Below are 19,564 nucleotides of genomic sequence, written 5' to 3' on the forward strand. Positions count from 1 at the left end.
CGCTGCTGCAGCTCCTCCACATGTCACTCTCGGCCTCTCGCTGCTGCAGCTCCTCCACATGTTCACTCTCGGCCTCTCGCTGCTGCAGCTCCTCCACTTGTTCACTCTCGGCCTCTCGCTGCGGCAGCTCCTCCACATATTCACTCTCGGCCTCTCAGTGCTGCAGCTTCTCCACATATTCACTCTCGGCCTCTCAGTGCTGCAGCTCCTCCACATGTTCACTCTCGGCCTCTCGCTGCTGCAGCTCCTCCACATGTTCACTCTCGACCTCTCGCTCTGCAGCTCCTCCACATGTTCACTCTCGGCCTCTCAGTGCTGCAGCTCCTCCACATGTTCACTCTCGGCCTCTCAGTGCTGCAGCCCCTCCACATGTTCACTCTCGGCCTCTCGCTGCTGCAGCTCCTCCACATGTCACTCTCGGCCTCTCGCTGCTGCAGCTCCTCCACATGTTCACTTTCGGCCTCTCGCTCTGCAGCTCCTCCACATGTTCACTCTCGGCCTCTCAGTGCTGCAGCTCCTCCACATGTTCACTCTCGGCCTCTCAGTGCTGCAGCTCCTCCACATGTTCACTCTCGGCCTCTCACTGCTGCAGCTCCTCCACATGTTCACTCTCGGCCTCTCGCTGCTGCAGCCTCTCCACATGTTCACTCTCGGCCTCTCGCTGCTGCAGCTCCTCCACATGTTCACTCTCGGCCTCTTGCTCTGCAGCTCCTCCACATGTTCACTCTCGGCCTCTCGCTGCTGCAGCTCCTCCACATGTTCACTCTCGGCCTCTCGCTCTGCAGCTCCTCCACATGTTCACTCTCGGCCTCTCACTGCTGCAGCTCCTCCACATGTTCACTCTCGGCCTCTCGCTGCTGCAGCTCCTCCACATGTTCACTCTCGGCCTCTCGCTGCTGCAGCTCCTCCACATGTTCACTCTCGGCCTCTCGCTGCTGCAGCCTCTCCACATGTTCACTCTCGGCCTCTCGCTGCTGCAGCTCCTCCACATGTTCACTCTCGGCCTCTCGCTGCTGCAGCCTCTCCACATGTCACTCTCGGCCTCTCGCTGCTGCAGCTCCTCCACATGTTCACTCTCGGCCTCTCGCTGCTGCAGCTCCTCCACATGTCACTCTCGGCCTCTCACTGCTGCAGCTCCTCCACATGTTCACTCTCGGCCTCTCAGTGCTGCAGCCTCTCCACATGTTCACTCTCGGCCTCTCGCTGCTGCAGCTCCTCCACATGTTCACTCTCGGCCTCTCAGTGCTGCAGCTCCTCCACATGTTCACTCTCCGCCTCTCAGTGCTGCAGCTCCTCCACATGTTCACTCTCGGCCTCTCGCTGCTGCAGCTCCTCCACATGTTCACTCTCGGCCTCTCGCTGCTGCAGCTCCTCCACATGTCACTCTCGGCCTCTCGCTGCTGCAGCTCCTCCACATGTTCACTCTCGGCCTCTCGCTGCTGCAGCTCCTCCACATGTCACTCTCGGCCTCTCGCTGCTGCAGCTCCTCCACATGTCACTCTCGGCCTCTCGCTGCTGCAGCTCCTCCACATGTTCACTCTCGGCCTCTCGCTGCTGCAGCTCCTCCACATGTTCACTCTCGGCCTCTCGCTGCTGCAGCTCCTCCACATGTCACTCTCGGCCTCTCGCTGCTGCAGCTCCTCCACGTGTTCACTCTCGGCCTCTCGCTCTGCAGCTCCTCCACATGTCACTCTCGGCCTCTCAGTGCTGCAGCTCCTCCACATTTCACTCTCGGCCTCTCGCTGCTGCAGCTCCTCCACATGTTCACTCTCGGCCTCTCGCTGCTGCAGTTCCTCCACATGTCACTCTCGGCCTCTCGCTGCTGCAGCCCCTCCACATGTTCACTCTCGGCCTCTCGCTGCTGCAGCTCCTCCACGTGTTCACTCTCGGCCTCTCGCTGCTGCAGCTCCTCCACATGTTCACTCTCGGCCTCTCGCTGCTGCAGCTCCTCCACATGTTCACTCTCGGCCTCTCACTGCTGCAGCTCCTCCACATGTTCACTCTCGGCCTCTCGCTCTGCAGCTCCTCCACATGTTCACTCTCGGCCTCTCGCTGCTGCAGCTCCTCCACATGTTCACTCTCGGCCTCTCGCTGCTGCAGCTCCTCCACATGTTCACTCTCGGCCTCTCGCTCTGCAGCTCCTCCACATGTCACTCTCGGCCTCTCACTGCTGCAGCTCCTCCACATGTGCACTCTCGGCCTCTCGCTGCTGCAGCTCCTCCACATGTCACTCTCGGCCTCTCGCTGCTGCAGCTCCTCCACATGTTCACTCTCGGCCTCTCGCTGCTGCAGCTCCTCCACATGTTCACTCTCGGCCTCTCGCTGCTCCAGCTCCTCCACATGTTCACTCTCGGCCTCTCGCTGCTGCAGCTCCTCCACATGTTCACTCTCGGCCTCTCGCTGCTGCAGCTCCTCCACATGTTCACTCTCGGCCTCTCGCTGCTGCAGCTCCTCCACATGTTCACTCTCGGCCTCTCGCTGCTGCAGCTCCTCCACATGTTCACTCTCGGCCTCTCACTGCTGCAGCTCCTCCACATGTCACTCTCGGCCTCTCGCTGCTGTAGCTCCTCCACATGTTCACTCTCGGCCTCTCGCTGCTGCAGCTCCTCCACATGTTCACTCTCGGCCTCTCGCTGCTGCAGCTCCTCCACATGTCACTCTCGGCCTCTCAGTGCTGCAGCTCCTCCACATGTTCACTCTCGGCCTCTCGCTGCTGCAGCCTCTCCACATGTTCACTCTCGGCCTCTCTCTGCTGCAGTTCCTCCACATGTCACTCTCGGCCTCTCGCTGCTGCAGCTCCTCCACATGTTCACTCTCGGCCTCTCGCTGATTCAGCTCCTCCACATGTTCACTCACGGCCTCTCGCTGCTGCAGCTCCTCCACATGTTCACTCTCGGCCTCTCGCTGCTGCAGCTCCTCCACATGTTCACTCTCGGCCTCTCGCTGCTGCAGTTCCTCCACATGTTCACTCTCAGCCTCTCGCTGCTGCAGCTCCTCCACATGTTCACTCTCGGCCTCTCGCTGCTGCAGCTCCTCCACATGTTCACTCTCGGCCTCTCGCTGCTTCAGCTCCTCCACATGTTCACTCTCGGCCTCTCGCTGCTGCAGCTCCTCCACATGTTCACTCTCGGCCTCTCGCTGCTGCAGCTCCTCCACATGTTCACTCTCGGTCTCTCAGTGCTGCAGCTCCTCCACATGTCACTCTCGGCCTCTCGCTGCTGCAGCTCCTCCACATGTTCACTCTCGGCCTCTCGCTGCTGCAGCTCCTCCACATGTCACTCTCGGCCTCTCGCTGCTGCAGCTCCTCCACATGTCACTCTCGGCCTCTCGCTGCTGCAGCTCCTCCACATGTCACTCTCGGCCTCTCGCTGCTGCAGCTCCTCCACATGTTCACTCTCGGCCTCTCGCTGCTGCAGCTCCTCCACATGTTCACTCTCGGCCTCTCGCTGCTGCAGCTCCTCCACATGTTCACTCTCGGCCTCTCGCTGCTGCAGCTCCTCCACATGTTCACTCTCGGCCTCTCGCTGCTGCAGCTCCTCCACATGTTCACTCTCGGCCTCTCACTGCTGCAGCTCCTCCACATGTCACTCTCGGCCTCTCGCTGCTGTAGCTCCTCCACATGTTCACTCTCGGCCTCTCGCTGCTGCAGCTCCTCCACATGTTCACTCTCGGCCTCTCGCTGCTGCAGCTCCTCCACATGTCACTCTCGGCCTCTCAGTGCTGCAGCTCCTCCACATGTTCACTCTCGGCCTCTCGCTGCTGCAGCCTCTCCACATGTTCACTCTCGGCCTCTCTCTGCTGCAGTTCCTCCACATGTCACTCTCGGCCTCTCGCTGCTGCAGCTCCTCCACATGTTCACTCTCGGCCTCTCGCTGATTCAGCTCCTCCACATGTTCACTCACGGCCTCTCGCTGCTGCAGCTCCTCCACATGTTCACTCTCGGCCTCTCGCTGCTGCAGCTCCTCCACATGTTCACTCTCGGCCTCTCGCTGCTGCAGTTCCTCCACATGTTCACTCTCAGCCTCTCGCTGCTGCAGCTCCTCCACATGTTCACTCTCGGCCTCTCGCTGCTGCAGCTCCTCCACATGTTCACTCTCGGCCTCTCGCTGCTTCAGCTCCTCCACATGTTCACTCTCGGCCTCTCGCTGCTGCAGCTCCTCCACATGTTCACTCTCGGCCTCTCGCTGCTGCAGCTCCTCCACATGTTCACTCTCGGTCTCTCAGTGCTGCAGCTCCTCCACATGTCACTCTCGGCCTCTCGCTGCTGCAGCTCCTCCACATGTTCACTCTCGGCCTCTCGCTGCTGCAGCTCCTCCACATGTCACTCTCGGCCTCTCGCTGCTGCAGCTCCTCCACATGTCACTCTCGGCCTCTCGCTGCTGCAGCTCCTCCACATGTCACTCTCGGCCTCTCGCTGCTGCAGCTCCTCCACATGTTCACTCTCGGCCTCTCGCTGCTGCAGCTCCTCCACATGTCACTCTCGGCCTCTCGCTGCTGCAGCTCCTCCACATGTTCACTCTCGGCCTCTCGCTGCTGCAGCTCCTCCACATGTCACTCTCGGCCTCTCTCTGCTGCAGCTCCTCCACATGTTCACTCTCGGCCTCTCGCTGCTGCAGCTCCTCCACATGTTCACTCTCGGCCTCTCGCTGCTGCAGCTCCTCCACATGTTCACTCTCGGCCTCTCGCTGCTGCAGCTCCTCCACATGTTCACTCTCGGCCTCTCGCTGCTGCAGCTCCTCCACATGTTCACTCTCGGCCTCTCGCTGCTGCAGCTCCTCCACATGTTCACTCTCGGCCTCTCGCTGCTGCAGCTCCTCCACATGTTCACTCTCGGCCTCTCGCTGCTGCAGCTCCTCCACATGTTCACTCTCGGCCTCTCGCTGCTGCAACTCCTCCACATGTTCACTCTCGGCCTCTCAGTGCTGCAGCTCCTCCACATGTTCACTCTCGGCCTCTCGCTGCTGCAGCTCCTCCACATGTTCACTCTCGGCCTCTCGCTGCTGCAGCTCCTCCACATGTTCACTCTCGGCCTCTCGCTGCTGCAGCTCCTCCACATGTTCACTCTCGGCCTCTCGCTGCTGCAGCTCCTCCACATGTTCACTCTCGGCCTCTCAGTGCTGCAGCCTCTCCACATGTTCACTCTCGGCCTCTCGCTCTGCAGCTCCTCCACATGTTCACTCTCGGCCTCTCGCTGCTGCAGCTCCTCCACATGTTCACTCTCGGCCTCTCGCTGCTGCAGCTCCTCCACATGTTCACTCTCGGCCTCTCGCTGCTGCAGCTCCTCCACATGTTCACTCTCGGCCTCTCAGTGCTGCAGCCTCTCCACATGTTCACTCTCGGCCTCTCGCTCTGCAGCTCCTCCACATGTTCACTCTCGGCCTCTCGCTGCTGCAGCTCCTCCACATGTTCACTCTCGGCCTCTCGCTGCTGCAGCTCCTCCACATGTTCACTCTCGGCCTCTCGCTGCTGCAGCTCCTCCACATGTCACTCTCGGCCTCTCGCTCTGCAGCTCCTCCACATGTTCACTCTCGGCCTCTCGCTGCTGCAGCTCCTCCACATGTTCACTCTCGGCCTCTCGCTGCTGCAGCTCCTCCACATGTTCACTCTCGGCCTCTCGCTCTGCAGCTCCTCCACATGTTCACTCTCGGCCTCTCGCTGCTGCAGCTCCTCCACATGTTCAATCTCGGCCTCTCAGTGCTGCAGCTCCTCCACATGTTCACTCTCGGCCTCTCGCTGCTGCAGCTCCTCCACATGTTCACTCTCGGCCTCTCAGTGCTGCAGCTCCTCCACATGTCACTCTCGGCCTCTCGCTGCTGCAGATCCTCCACATGTTCACTCTCGGCCTCTCGCTGCTGCAGCTCCTCCACATGTTCACTCTCGGCCTCTCGCTGCTGCAGCTCCTCCACATGTTCACTCTCGGCCTCTCGCTGCTGCAGCTCCTCCACATGTTCACTCTCGGCCTCTCGCTGCTGCAGCTCCTCCACATGTCACTCTCGGCCTCTCGCTGCTGCAGCTCCTCCACATGTCACTCTCGGCCTCTCGCTGCTGCAGCTCCTCCACATGTCACTCTCGGCCTCTCGCTGCTGCAGCTCCTCCACATGTTCACTCTCGGCCTCTCGCTGCTGCAGCTCCTCCACATGTCACTCTCGGCCTCTCGCTGCTGCAGCTCCTCCACATGTCACTCTCGGCCTCTCGCTGCTGCAGCTCCTCCACATGTTCACTCTCGGCCTCTCACTGCTGCAGCTCCTCCACATGTTCACTCTCGGCCTCTCGCTGCTGCAGCTCCTCCACATGTTCACTCTCGGCCTCTCGCTCTGCAGCTCCTCCACATGTTCACTCTCGGCCTTTCGCTGCTGCAGCTCCTCCACATGTTCACTCTCGGCCTCTCAGTGCTGCAGCTCCTCCACATGTCACTCTCGGCCTCTCGCTGCTGCAGCTCCTCCACATGTCACTCTCGGCCTCTCGCTGCTGCAGCTCCTCCACATGTCACTCTCGGCCTCTCGCTGATTCAGCTCCTCCACATGTCACTCTCGGCCTCTCGCTGCTGCAGCTCCTCCACATGTTCACTCTCGGCCTCTCGCTGCTGCAGCTCCTCCACATGTCACTCTCGGCCTCTCAGTGCTGCAGCTCCTCCACATGTTCACTCTCGGCCTCTCAGTGCTGCAGCTCCTCCACATGTTCACTCTCGGCCTCTCAGTGCTGCAGCTCCTCCACATGTTCACTCTTGGCCTCTCGCTGCGGCAGCTCCTCCACATGTTCACTCTCGGCCTCTCGCTGCTGCAGCTCCTCCACATGTTCACTCTCGGCCTCTCGCTGCTGCAGCTCCTCCACATATTCACTCTCGGCCTCTCAGTGCTGCAGCTTCTCCACATATTCACTCTCGGCCTCTCAGTGCTGCAGATCCTCCACATGTTCACTCTCGGCCTCTCAGTGCTGCAGCTCCTCCACATGTTCACTCTTGGCCTCTCGCTGCGGCAGCTCCTCCACATGTTCACTCTCGGCCTCTCGCTGCTGCAGCTCCTCCACATGTTCACTCTCGGCCTCTCAGTGCTGCAGCTCCTCCACATGTTCACTCTCGGCCTCTCGCTGCTGCAGCTCCTCCACATGTTCACTCTCGGCCTCTCGCTGCTGCAGCTCCTCCACATGTCACTCTCGGCCTCTCGCTGCTGCAGCTCCTCCACATGTTCACTCTCGGCCTCTCGCTGCTGCAGCTCCTCCACATGTTCACTCTCGGCCTCTCGCTGCGGCAGCTCCTCCACATGTTCACTCTCGACCTCTCGCTCTGCAGCTCCTCCACATGTTCACTCTCGGCCTCTCAGTGCTGCAGCTCCTCCACATGTTCACTCTCGGCCTCTCAGTGCTGCAGCCCCTCCACATGTTCACTCTCGGCCTCTCGCTGCTGCAGCTCCTCCACATGTTCACTCTCGGCCTCTCGCTGCTGCAGCTCCTCCACATATTCACTCTCGGCCTCTCGCTCTGCAGCTCCTCCACATGTTCACTCTCGGCCTCTCAGTGCTGCAGCTCCTCCACATGTTCACTCTCGGCCTCTCAGTGCTGCAGCTCCTCCACATGTTCACTCTCGGCCTCTCACTGCTGCAGCTCCTCCACATGTCACTCTCGGCCTCTCGCTGCTGCAGCTCCTCCACATATTCACTCTCGGCCTCTCGCTCTGCAGCTCCTCCACATGTTCACTCTCGGCCTCTCAGTGCTGCAGCTCCTCCACATGTTCACTCTCGGCCTCTCAGTGCTGCAGCTCCTCCACATGTTCACTCTCGGCCTCTCACTGCTGCAGCTCCTCCACATGTCACTCTCGGCCTCTCACTGCTGCAGCTCCTCCACATGTTCACTCTCGGCCTCTTGCTCTGCAGCTCCTCCACATGTTCACTCTCGGCCTCTCGCTGCTGCAGCTCCTCCACATGTTCACTCTCGGCCTCTCACTCTGCAGCTCCTCCACATGTTCACTCTCGGCCTCTCACTCTGCAGCTCCTCCACATGTTCACTCTCGGCCTCTCACTGCTGCAGCTCCTCCACATGTTCACTCTCGGCCTCTCGCTGCTGCAGCTCCTCCACGTGTTCACTCTCGGCCTCTCGCTCTGCAGCTCCTCCACATGTCACTCTCGGCCTCTCAGTGCTGCAGCTCCTCCACATTTCACTCTCGGCCTCTCGCTGCTGCAGCTCCTCCACATGTTCACTCTCGGCCTCTCGCTGCTGCAGTTCCTCCACATGTCACTCTCGGCCTCTCGCTGCTGCAGCCCCTCCACATGTTCACTCTCGGCCTCTCGCTGCTGCAGCTCCTCCACGTGTTCACTCTCGGCCTCTCGCTGCTGCAGCTCCTCCACATGTTCACTCTCGGCCTCTCGCTGCTGCAGCTCCTCCACATGTTCACTCTCGGCCTCTCACTGCTGCAGCTCCTCCACATGTCACTCTCGGCCTCTCGCTGCTGCAGCTCCTCCACATGTTCACTCTCGGCCTCTTGCTCTGCAGCTCCTCCACATGTTCACTCTCGGCCTCTTGCTCTGCAGCTCCTCCACATGTCACTCTCGGCCTCTCGCTGCTGCAGCTCCTCCACATGTCACTCTCGGCCTCTCAGTGCTGCAGCTCCTCCACATTTCACTCTCGGCCTCTCGCTGCTGCAGCTCCTCCACATGTTCACTCTCGGCCTCTCGCTGCTGCAGTTCCTCCACATGTCACTCTCGGCCTCTCGCTGCTGCAGCCCCTCCACATGTTCACTCTCGGCCTCTCGCTGCTGCAGCTCCTCCACGTGTTCACTCTCGGCCTCTCGCTGCTGCAGCTCCTCCACATGTTCACTCTCGGCCTCTCGCTGCTGCAGCTCCTCCACATGTTCACTCTCGGCCTCTCACTGCTGCAGCTCCTCCACATGTCACTCTCGGCCTCTCGCTGCTGCAGCTCCTCCACATGTTCACTCTCGGCCTCTTGCTCTGCAGCTCCTCCACATGTCACTCTCGGCCTCTCACTGCTGCAGCTCCTCCACATGTGCACTCTCGGCCTCTCGCTGCTGCAGCTCCTCCACATGTCACTCTCGGCCTCTCGCTGCTGCAGCTCCTCCACATGTTCACTCTCGGCCTCTCGCTGCTGCAGCTCCTCCACATGTTCACTCTCGGCCTCTCGCTGCTGCAGCTCCTCCACATGTTCACTCTCGGCCTCTCGCTGCTGCAGCTCCTCCACATGTTCACTCTCGGCCTCTCGCTGCTGCAGCTCCTCCACATGTTCACTCTCGGCCTCTCGCTGCTGCAGCTCCTCCACATGTTCACTCTCGGCCTCTCGCTGCTGCAGCTCCTCCACATGTTCACTCTCGGCCTCTCACTGCTGCAGCTCCTCCACATGTCACTCTCGGCCTCTCGCTGCTGCAGCTCCTCCACATGTTCACTCTCGGCCTCTCGCTGCTGCAGCTCCTCCACATGTTCACTCTCGGCCTCTCGCTGCTGCAGCTCCTCCACATGTCACTCTCGGCCTCTCAGTGCTGCAGCTCCTCCACATGTTCACTCTCGGCCTCTCGCTGCTGCAGCCTCTCCACATGTTCACTCTCGGCCTCTCTCTGCTGCAGTTCCTCCACATGTCACTCTCGGCCTCTCGCTGCTGCAGCTCCTCCACATGTTCACTCTCGGCCTCTCGCTGATTCAGCTCCTCCACATGTTCACTCACGGCCTCTCGCTGCTGCAGCTCCTCCACATGTTCACTCTCGGCCTCTCGCTGCTGCAGCTCCTCCACATGTTCACTCTCGGCCTCTCGCTGCTGCAGTTCCTCCACATGTTCACTCTCGGCCTCTCGCTGCTGCAGCTCCTCCACATGTTCACTCTCGGCCTCTCGCTGCTGCAGCTCCTCCACATGTTCACTCTCGGCCTCTCGCTGCTTCAGCTCCTCCACATGTTCACTCTCGGCCTCTCGCTGCTGCAGCTCCTCCACATGTTCACTCTCGGCCTCTCGCTGCTGCAGCTCCTCCACATGTTCACTCTCGGCCTCTCAGTGCTGCAGCTCCTCCACATGTTTACTCTCGGTCTCTCAGTGCTGCAGCTCCTCCACATGTCACTCTCGGCCTCTCGCTGCTGCAGCTCCTCCACATGTTCACTCTCGGCCTCTCAGTGCTGCAGCTCCTCCACATGTTCACTCTCGGCCTCTCACTGCTGCAGCTCCTCCACATGTTCACTCTCGGTCTCTCAGTGCTGCAGCTCCTCCACATGTCACTCTCGGCCTCTCAGTGCTGCAGCTCCTCCACATGTTCACTCTCGGCCTCTCGCTGCTTCAGCTCCTCCACATGTTCACTCTCGGCCTCTCGCTGCTGCAGCTCCTCCACATGTTCACTCTCGGCCTCTCGCTGCTGCAGCTCCTCCACATGTTCACTCTCGGCCTCTCGCTGCTGCAGTTCCTCCACATGTTCACTTTCGGCCTCTCGCTGCTGCAGCTCCTCCACATGTTTACTCTCGGCCTCTCGCTGCTGCAGCTCCTCCACATGTTCACTCTCGGCCTCTCGCTGCTGCAGCTCCTCCACATGTTCACTCTCGGCCTCTCGCTGCTTCAGCTCCTCCACATGTTCACTCTCGGCCTCTCGCTGCTGCAGCTCCTCCACATGTTCACTCTCGGCCTCTCGCTGCTGCAGCTCCTCCACATGTTCACTCTCGGCCTCTCAGTGCTGCAGCTCCTCCACATGTTTACTCTCGGTCTCTCAGTGCTGCAGCTCCTCCACATGTCACTCTCGGCCTCTCGCTGCTGCAGCTCCTCCACATGTTCACTCTCGGCCTCTCACTGCTGCAGCTCCTCCACATGTTCACTCTCGGTCTCTCAGTGCTGCAGCTCCTCCACATGTCACTCTCGGCCTCTCGCTGCTGCAGCTCCTCCACATGTTCACTCTCGGCCTCTCAGTGCTGCATCTCCTCCACATGTCACTCTCGGCCTCTCGCTGCTGCAGCTCCTCCACATGTTCACTCTCGGCCTCTCGCTGCTGCAGCTCCTCCACATGTTCACTCTCGGCCTCTCGCTGCGGCAGCTGCTCCACATGTTCACTCTCGGCCTCTCGCTGCTGCAGCTCCTCCACATGTTCACTCTCGGCCTCTCAGTGCTGCAGCTCCTCCACATGTTCACTCTCGGCCTCTCGCTGCTGCAGCTCCTCCACATGTTCACTCTCGGCCTCTCACTGCTGCAGCTCCTCCACATGTTCACTCTCGGCCTCTCGCTGCTGCAGCTCCTCCACATGTTCACTCTCGGCCTCTCGCTGCTGCAGCTCCTCCACATGTTCACTCTCGGCCTCTCGCTGCTGCAGCTCCTCCACATGTTCACTCTCGGCCTCTCGCTGCTGCAGCTCCTCCACATGTTCACTCTTGGCCTCTCGCTCTGCAGCTCCTCCACATGTTCACTCTCGGCCTCTCGCTGCTGCAGCTCCTCCACATGTTCACTCTCGGCCTCTCGCTGCTGCAGCTGCTCCACATGTTCACTCTCGGCCTCTCGCTGCTGCAGCTCCTCCACATGTTCACTCTCGGCCTCTCGCTGCAGCAGCTCCTCCACATGTCACTCTCGGCCTCTCGCTGCAGCAGCTCCTCCACATGTCACTCTCGGCCTCTCGCTCTGCAGCTCCTCCACATGTTCACTCTCGGCCTCTCGCTGCTGCAGCTCCTCCACATGTCACTCTCAGCCTCTCGCTGCTGCAGCTCCTCCACATGTTCACTCTCGGCCTCTCGCTGCTGCAGCTCCTCCACATGTCACTCTCGGCCTCTCACTGCTGCAGCTCCTTCACATGTTCACTCTCGGCCTCTCAGTGCTGCAGCTCCTCCACATGTTCACTCTCGGCCTCTCACTGCTGCAGCTCCTCCACATGTTCACTCTCGGCCTCTCGCTGCTGCAGCTCCTCCACATGTTCACTCTCGGCCTCTCGCTGCTGCAGCTCGTCCACATGTTCACTCTCGGCCTCTCAGTGCTGCAGCTCCTCCACATGTTCACTCTCGGCCTCTCGCTGCTGCAGCTCCTCCACATGTTCACTCTCGGCCTCTCGCTGCTTCAGCTCCTCCACATGTTCACTCTCGGCCTCTCGCTGCTGCAGCTCCTCCACATGTTCACTCTCGGCCTCTCGCTGCTGCAGCTCCTCCACATGTTCACTCTCGGCCTCTCAGTGCTGCAGCTCCTCCACATGTTTACTCTCGGTCTCTCAGTGCTGCAGCTCCTCCACATGTCACTCTCGGCCTCTCGCTGCTGCAGCTCCTCCACATGTTCACTCTCGGCCTCTCAGTGCTGCAGCTCCTCCACATGTTCACTCTCGGCCTCTCACTGCTGCAGCTCCTCCACATGTTCACTCTCGGTCTCTCAGTGCTGCAGCTCCTCCACATGTCACTCTCGGCCTCTCGCTGCTGCAGCTCCTCCACATGTTCACTCTCGGCCTCTCAGTGCTGCATCTCCTCCACATGTCACTCTCGGCCTCTCGCTGCTGCAGCTCCTCCACATGTTCACTCTCGGCCTCTCGCTGCTGCAGCTCCTCCACATGTTCACTCTCGGCCTCTCGCTGCGGCAGCTGCTCCACATGTTCACTCTCGGCCTCTCGCTGCTGCAGCTCCTCCACATGTTCACTCTCGGCCTCTCAGTGCTGCAGCTCCTCCACATGTTCACTCTCGGCCTCTCGCTGCTGCAGCTCCTCCACATGTTCACTCTCGGCCTCTCACTGCTGCAGCTCCTCCACATGTTCACTCTCGGCCTCTCGCTGCTGCAGCTCCTCCACATGTTCACTCTCGGCCTCTCGCTGCTGCAGCTCCTCCACATGTTCACTCTCGGCCTCTCGCTGCTGCAGCTCCTCCACATGTTCACTCTCGGCCTCTCGCTGCTGCAGCTCCTCCACATGTTCACTCTTGGCCTCTCGCTCTGCAGCTCCTCCACATGTTCACTCTCGGCCTCTCGCTGCTGCAGCTCCTCCACATGTTCACTCTCGGCCTCTCGCTGCTGCAGCTGCTCCACATGTTCACTCTCGGCCTCTCGCTGCTGCAGCTCCTCCACATGTTCACTCTCGGCCTCTCGCTGCTGCAGCTGCTCCACATGTTCACTCTCCGCCTCTCGCTGCTGCAGCTCCTCCACATGTTCACTCTCGGCCTCTCGCTGCTGCAGCTCCTCCACATGTTCACTCTCGGCCTCTCGCTGCTGCAGCTCCTTCACATGTTCACTCTCGGCCTCTCGCTGCAGCAGCTCCTCCACATGTCACTCTCGGCCTCTCGCTGCAGCAGCTCCTCCACATGTCACTCTCGGCCTCTCGCTCTGCAGCTCCTCCACATGTTCACTCTCGGCCTCTCGCTGCTGCAGCTCCTCCACATGTCACTCTCAGCCTCTCGCTGCTGCAGCTCCTCCACATGTTCACTCTCGGCCTCTCGCTGCTGCAGCTCCTCCACATGTCACTCTCGGCCTCTCACTGCTGCAGCTCCTTCACATGTTCACTCTCGGCCTCTCGCTGCAGCAGCTCCTCCACATGTCACTTTCGGCCTCTCGCTGCTGCAGCTCCTCCACATGTTCACTCTCGGCCTCTCACTGCTGCAGCTCCTCCACATGTTCACTCTCGGCCTCTCGCTGCTGCAGCTCCTCCACATGTTCACTCTCGGCCTCTCGCTGCTGCAGCTCGTCCACATGTTCACTCTCGGCCTCTCAGTGCTGCAGCTCCTCCACATGTTCACTCTCGGCCTCTCGCTGCTGCAGCTCCTCCACATGTTCAATCTCGGCCTCTCGCTGCTTTCCACTGGTCTTTAATCTCCCAAATAACCAAAACATAACCCCCCTTTTAAACAGCTTTCCCCCCTCCCCTCCCACCCCCACAATTTATGCTGTTCCAAACACACTAACCCCTTCAGTGCTGAACGGCAGCTGGCATGGGTTTTCTTAACCCTTTGGTTGGAGCCAGCAATGCAATGTTGCATGCTTGCAACCTAAGGGTTAAAAGCAAACCAGCGTTAGCACCCTTGCAGTTGAAGAGCCACGTGTGCCACCTCGCCGCCACTGTTCGAGAAGGGTTAAAGACCTCAACGGGATAATGAAGGGGTGGCCAACTCCAGTCCTCAAGGGCCACCAACAGGTCAGGTTTTCAGGATATCCCTGTTTCAGCATAGGTGGCTTAAGTCAACGACTGCACCACCTGTGCTGAAGCAGGGATATCTTTAAATCCTGCCGTTCCTGCTTCTGCGCAGTACATGCTGCATTGTATACTGTTGCATTGCGTGTCTCTGCTTCTGCGCAGTACATGCTGCATTGTATACTGTTGCATTGTGTGTCTCTGCTTCTGCGCAGTACGTGCTGCATTGTATACTGTTGCATTGTGTGTCTCTGCTTCTGCGCAGTACATGCTGCATTGTATACTGTTGCATTGTGTGTCTCTGCTTCTGCGCAGTACATGCTGCATTGTATACTGTTCCATTGTGTGTCTCTGCTTCTGCGCAGTACATGCTGCATTGTATACTGTTGCATTGTGTGTCTCTGCTTCTGCGCAGTACGTGCTGCATTGTATACTGTTGCATTGTGTGTCTCTGCTTCTGCGCAGTACGTGCTGCATTGTATACTGTTGCATTGTGTGTCTCTGCTTCTGCGCAGTACGTGCTGCATTGTATACTGTTGTATTGTGTGTCTCTGCTTCTGCGCAGTACATGCTGCATTGTATACTGTTGCATTGTGTGTCTCTGCTTCTGCGCAGTACATGCTGCATTGTATACTGTTGTATTGTGTGTCTCTGCTTCTGCGCAGTACATGCTGCATTGTATACTGTTGCATTGTGTGTCTCTGCTTCTGCGCAGTACATGCTGCATTGTATACTGTTGTATTGTGTGTCTCTGCTTCTGCGCAGTACATGCTGCATTGTATACTGTTGTATTGTGTGTCTCTGCTTCTGCGCAGTACATGCTGCATTGTATACTGTTGTATTGTGTGTCTCTGCTTCTGCGCAGTACATGCTGCATTGTATACTGTTGCATTGTGTGTCTCTGCTTCTGCGCAGTACATGCTGCATTGTATACTGTTGCATTGTGTGTCTCTGCTTCTGCGCAGTACATGCTGCATTGTATACTGTTGCATTGTGTGTTTCTGCTTCTGCGCAGTACATGCTGCATTGTATACTGTTGCATTGTGTGTCTCTGCTTCTGCGCAGTACATGCTGCATTGTATACTGTTGCATTGTGTGTCTCTGCTTCTGCGCAGTACATGCTGCATTGTATACTGTTGCATTGTGTGTCTCTGCTTCTGCGCAGTACATGCTGCATTGTATACTGTTGCATTGTGTGTCTCTGCTTCTGCACAGTACATGCTGCATTGTATACTGTTGTATTGTGTGTCTCTGCTTCTGCGCAGTACATGCTGCATTGTATACTGTTGCATTGTGTGTCTCTGCTTCTGCGCAGTACATGCTGCATTGTATACTGTTGCATTGTGTGTCTCTGCTTCTGCGCAGTACATGCTGCATTGTATACTGTTGCATTGTGTGTCTCTGCTTCTGCGCAGTACATGCTGCATTGCATACTGTTGCATTGCGTCTCTGCTTCTGCGCAGTACATGCTGCATTGTATACTGTTGTATTGTGTGTCTCTGCTTCTGCGCAGTACGTGCTGCATTGTATACTGTTGTATTGTGTGTCTCTGCTTCTGGCAGTACATGCTGCATTGTATACTGTTGCATTGTGTGTCTCTGCTTCTGCGCAGTACATGCTGCATTGTATACTGTTGTATTGTGTGTCTCTGCTTCTGCGCAGTACATGCTGCATTGTATACTGTTGTATTGTGTGTCTCTGCTTCTGCGCAGTACATGCTGCATTGTATACTGTTGCATTGTGTGTTTCTGCTTCTGCGCAGTACATGCTGCATTGTATACTGTTGCATTGTGTCTCTGCTTCTGCGCAGTACATGCTGCATTGTATACTGTTGCATTGTGTGTCTCTGCTTCTGCGCAGTACATGCTGCATTGTATACTGTTGCATTGTGTGTCTCTGCTTCTGCGCAGTACATGCTGCATTGTATACTGTTGCATTGTGTGTCTCTGCTTCTGCACAGTACATGCTGCATTGTATACTGTTGCATTGTGTGTCTCTGCTTCTGCGCAGTACATGCTGCATTGTATACTGTTGCATTGTGTTTCTGCTTCTGCGCAGTACATGCTGCATTGTATACTGTTGCATTGCGTCTCTGCTTCTGCGCAGTACATGCTGCATTGTATACTGATGCATTGTGTGTCTCTGCTTCTGCGCAGTACGTGCTGCATTGTATACTGTTGCATTGTGTGTCTCTGCTTCTGCGCAGTACATGCTGCATTGTGTGTCTCTGCTTCTGCGCAGTACATGCTGCATTGTATACTGTTGCATTGTGTGTCTCTGCTTCTGCGCAGTACGTGCTGCATTGTATACTGTTCCATTGTGTGTCTCTGCTTCTGCACAGTACATGCTGCATTGTATACTGATGCATTGCGTCTCTGCTTCTGCGCAGTACATGCTGCATTGTATACTGTTGCATTGTGTGTCTCTGCTTCTGCGCAGTACATGCTGCATTGTATACTGTTGCATTGCGTGTCTCTGCTTCTGCGCAGTACATGCTGCATTGTATACTGTTGCATTGTGTGTCTCTGCTTCTGCGCAGTACGTGCTGCATTGTATACTGTTGCATTGTGTGTCTCTGCTTCTGCGCAGTACATGCTGCATTGTATACTGTTGCATTGTGTGTCTCTGCTTCTGCGCAGTACATGCTGCATTGTATACTGTTGCATTGCGTGTCTCTGCTTCTGCGCAGTACATGCTGCATTGTATACTGTTGCATTGTGTGTCTCTGCTTCTGCGCAGTACGTGCTGCATTGTATACTGTTGCATTGTGTGTCTCTGCTTCTGCGCAGTACATGCTGCATTGTATACTGTTGTATTGCGTCTCTGCTTCTGCGCAGTACATGCTGCATTGTATACTGTTGCATTGTGTGTCTCTGCTTCTGCGCAGTACATGCTGCATTGTATACTGTTGCATTGCGTCTCTGCTTCCTGCGCAGTACATGCTGCATTGTATACTGTTGCATTGCGTGTCTCTGCTTCTGTGCGTGGTTACTTCTGCGTGGCGTCCCCGGCGTGGTATCGGCGCCGTCTCTGCTCACTGTGCACATGGTTTGTACCCACAGGGGGAACAAGGCGACGACGGGAAGGCGGAAGGTGCCCCGGGGCCCCCAGGAGACAGAGTAAGTGCTTCCCCCGCGACCTCGTGATGCTGTCAGGAAAGAGGTCGCCAACTCCAGGCCTCAAGGGCCACCAACAGGCCAGGGTTTCAGAATATCCCTGCTTCAGCACAGGTGGCCTGGCCTGTTGGTGGCCCTTGGGGAGCGGAGTTGGTCCTCCCCTTCACACTAGATGTTCGCCCGCTGATTTAGTTGCGCAGCGCCCGTTTGTTCACATTGTGCCTCTCCGTGGTACAAGTGAAACGCGTCGGATAGCCCCAGCCGTGCCCGGGGTAAATCCCACCATAGAAAGCAGATTCTGGTTCTGACCCGTGTCCTCCATCAGCTTTCATTTGTTTTTAAAGGGCCAACTTGGTGACCGTGGAGACCGCGGGGAGCCGGGAGACCCCGGATATCCTGTGAGTTGGGGGTACACTTGGGGTATTATCTGACGCTTTGTGACCAGACGCGCCAGACTGGCGGTGTTATTCCTAACCGTGCAGAATTACAGTAGCACTAAACTAAACTTCATGGCCACACGCGTCCTGTAGGTGCAAATGCTTAATAACGGCTAAAAGTCACGTCTTGCACTTGTACACACTCCCCTCTCTCTCCCCCCCCCCCCCTTAGTCTCCCTATCCCACTCTCTTCTCTCTCACTCTTTCTCCGCTCTCTCTCCCCCCCCACTCACTCTGCACCCCCACTCTCACTCTTTTCTCCACTCTCACTCTTCCCCCCCACTTTCACTCTTCCCCCCCCCCACTCTCACTCTTTTCTCCAATCTCACTCCACCCCCACCCTCACTCTTCCCCCCCCCCCACCCTCACTCTTCCCCCCCCCCACCCTCACTCTTTCCCCCCCCACCCTCACTCATTCCCCCCCCCACCCTCACTCTTTCCCCCCCCACCCTTAATCTCCCCCCCCACCCTCACTCTTCCCCCCCCACCCTCACTCTTTCCCCCCCCACCCCCACTCTTTCCCCCCCCACCCCCACTCTTTCCCCCCCACCCTCACTCTTTCCCCCCCCCCCACCCTCACTCTTTCCCCCCCCCCACCCTCACTCTTTCCCCTCCCCACCCTCACTCTTCCCCTCCCCACCCTCACTCTTCCCCTCTCACTCTCCCCCTCCCCCTCACTCTTTTCCCCACTCTCACTCTCCCCCTCTCACTCTTTTGCCCACTCTCACTTTTCCCCTCCCCCTCTCACTCTTTTCTCCACTCTCACTCTCCCCCCCCCCACTCTCACCCCCCCCCCACTCTCACCCCCCCCCCCCCACTCTCACCCCCCCACTCTCACCCCCCTCCACTCTCACTCTCTCCCCCCCCCCCACTCTCACTCTTCCCACTCTCACTCTTCCCCCCCCCACTCTCACTCTCCCCCCCCCCCCCACTCTCACTCTTCCCCCCCCTCTCGCTCTTCCCCCCCCCCCTCTCGCTCTTCCCCCCCTCTCGCTCTTCCCCCCCCCCACTCTCACTCTTCCCCCCCCCCACTCTCACTCTTCCCCCCCCCCCACTCTCACTCTTCCCCCCCCCCACTCTCACTCTTCCCCCCCCACTCTCACTCTTCCCCCCCCACTCTCACTCTTCCCCCCCCCCCACTGTCACTCTTCCCCCCCACTCTCTCCCCACCACTCTCACACTTCCCCCCCCCCCACCCTCACTCTTCCCCCCCCCACCCTCACTCTTCCCCCCCCCCACCCTCACTCTTCCCCCCCCCCCACCCTCACTCTTTCCCCCCCCCCACCCTCACTCTTTCCCCCCCCCCCCCACCCTCACTCTTTCCCCCCCCCCTCACTCTTCCCCCCCCCCCCACCCTCACTCTTCCCCCCCCCCACCCTCACTCTCCCCCCCCCCCCACCCTCACTCTCCCCCCCCCCCCCACCCTCACTCTCCCCCCCCCCCCCACCCTCACTCTTCCCCCCCCCCACCCTCACTCTTTCCCCCCCACCCTCACTCTTTCCCCCCACCCTCACTCTTCCCCCCCCACCCTCACTCTTCCCCCCCCACCCTCACTCTTCCCCCCCACCCTCACTCTTTCCCCCCCACCCCCACTCTTTCCCCCCCACCCCCACTCTTTCCCCCCCCCACCCTCACTCTTTCCCCCCCCCACCCTCACTCTTTCCCCCCCCCACCCTCACTCTTTCCCCCCCCCACCCTCACTCTTTCCCCTCCCCACCCTCACTCTTCCCCTCCCCACCCTCACTCTTCCCCTCTCACTCTCCCCCCTCCCCCTCACTCTTTTCCCCACTCTCACTCTCCCCCTCTCACTCTTTTGCCCACTCTCACTTTTCCCCTCCCCCTCTCACTCTTTTCTCCACTCTCACTCTCCCCCCCCCCCACTCTCACTCTTCCCCCCCCCCCACTCTCACTCTTTCCCCCCCCACTCTCACCCCCCCACTCTCACCCCCTCCACTCTCACTCTC

At 58.8% G+C, this 19,564-nt stretch overlaps 1 protein-coding gene across 1 annotated transcript in view; it reads left to right on the top strand.

Annotated features, from left to right (window-relative positions):
• COL27A1 (collagen type XXVII alpha 1 chain) overlaps positions 1-19,564 on the top strand; it is a 263,084-nt gene that overhangs the window by 192,114 nt on the left and 51,406 nt on the right. The window contains 2 exon segments of the mRNA XM_075578501.1: positions 17,110-17,166; positions 17,508-17,561. Of these exon segments, the coding sequence (XP_075434616.1) occupies positions 17,110-17,166; positions 17,508-17,561 (111 nt within the window).

Source organism: Ascaphus truei, chromosome 21 (assembly GCF_040206685.1).
Source record: "Ascaphus truei isolate aAscTru1 chromosome 21, aAscTru1.hap1, whole genome shotgun sequence".
Classification (NCBI taxonomy): Eukaryota; Metazoa; Chordata; class Amphibia; order Anura; family Ascaphidae; genus Ascaphus; species Ascaphus truei.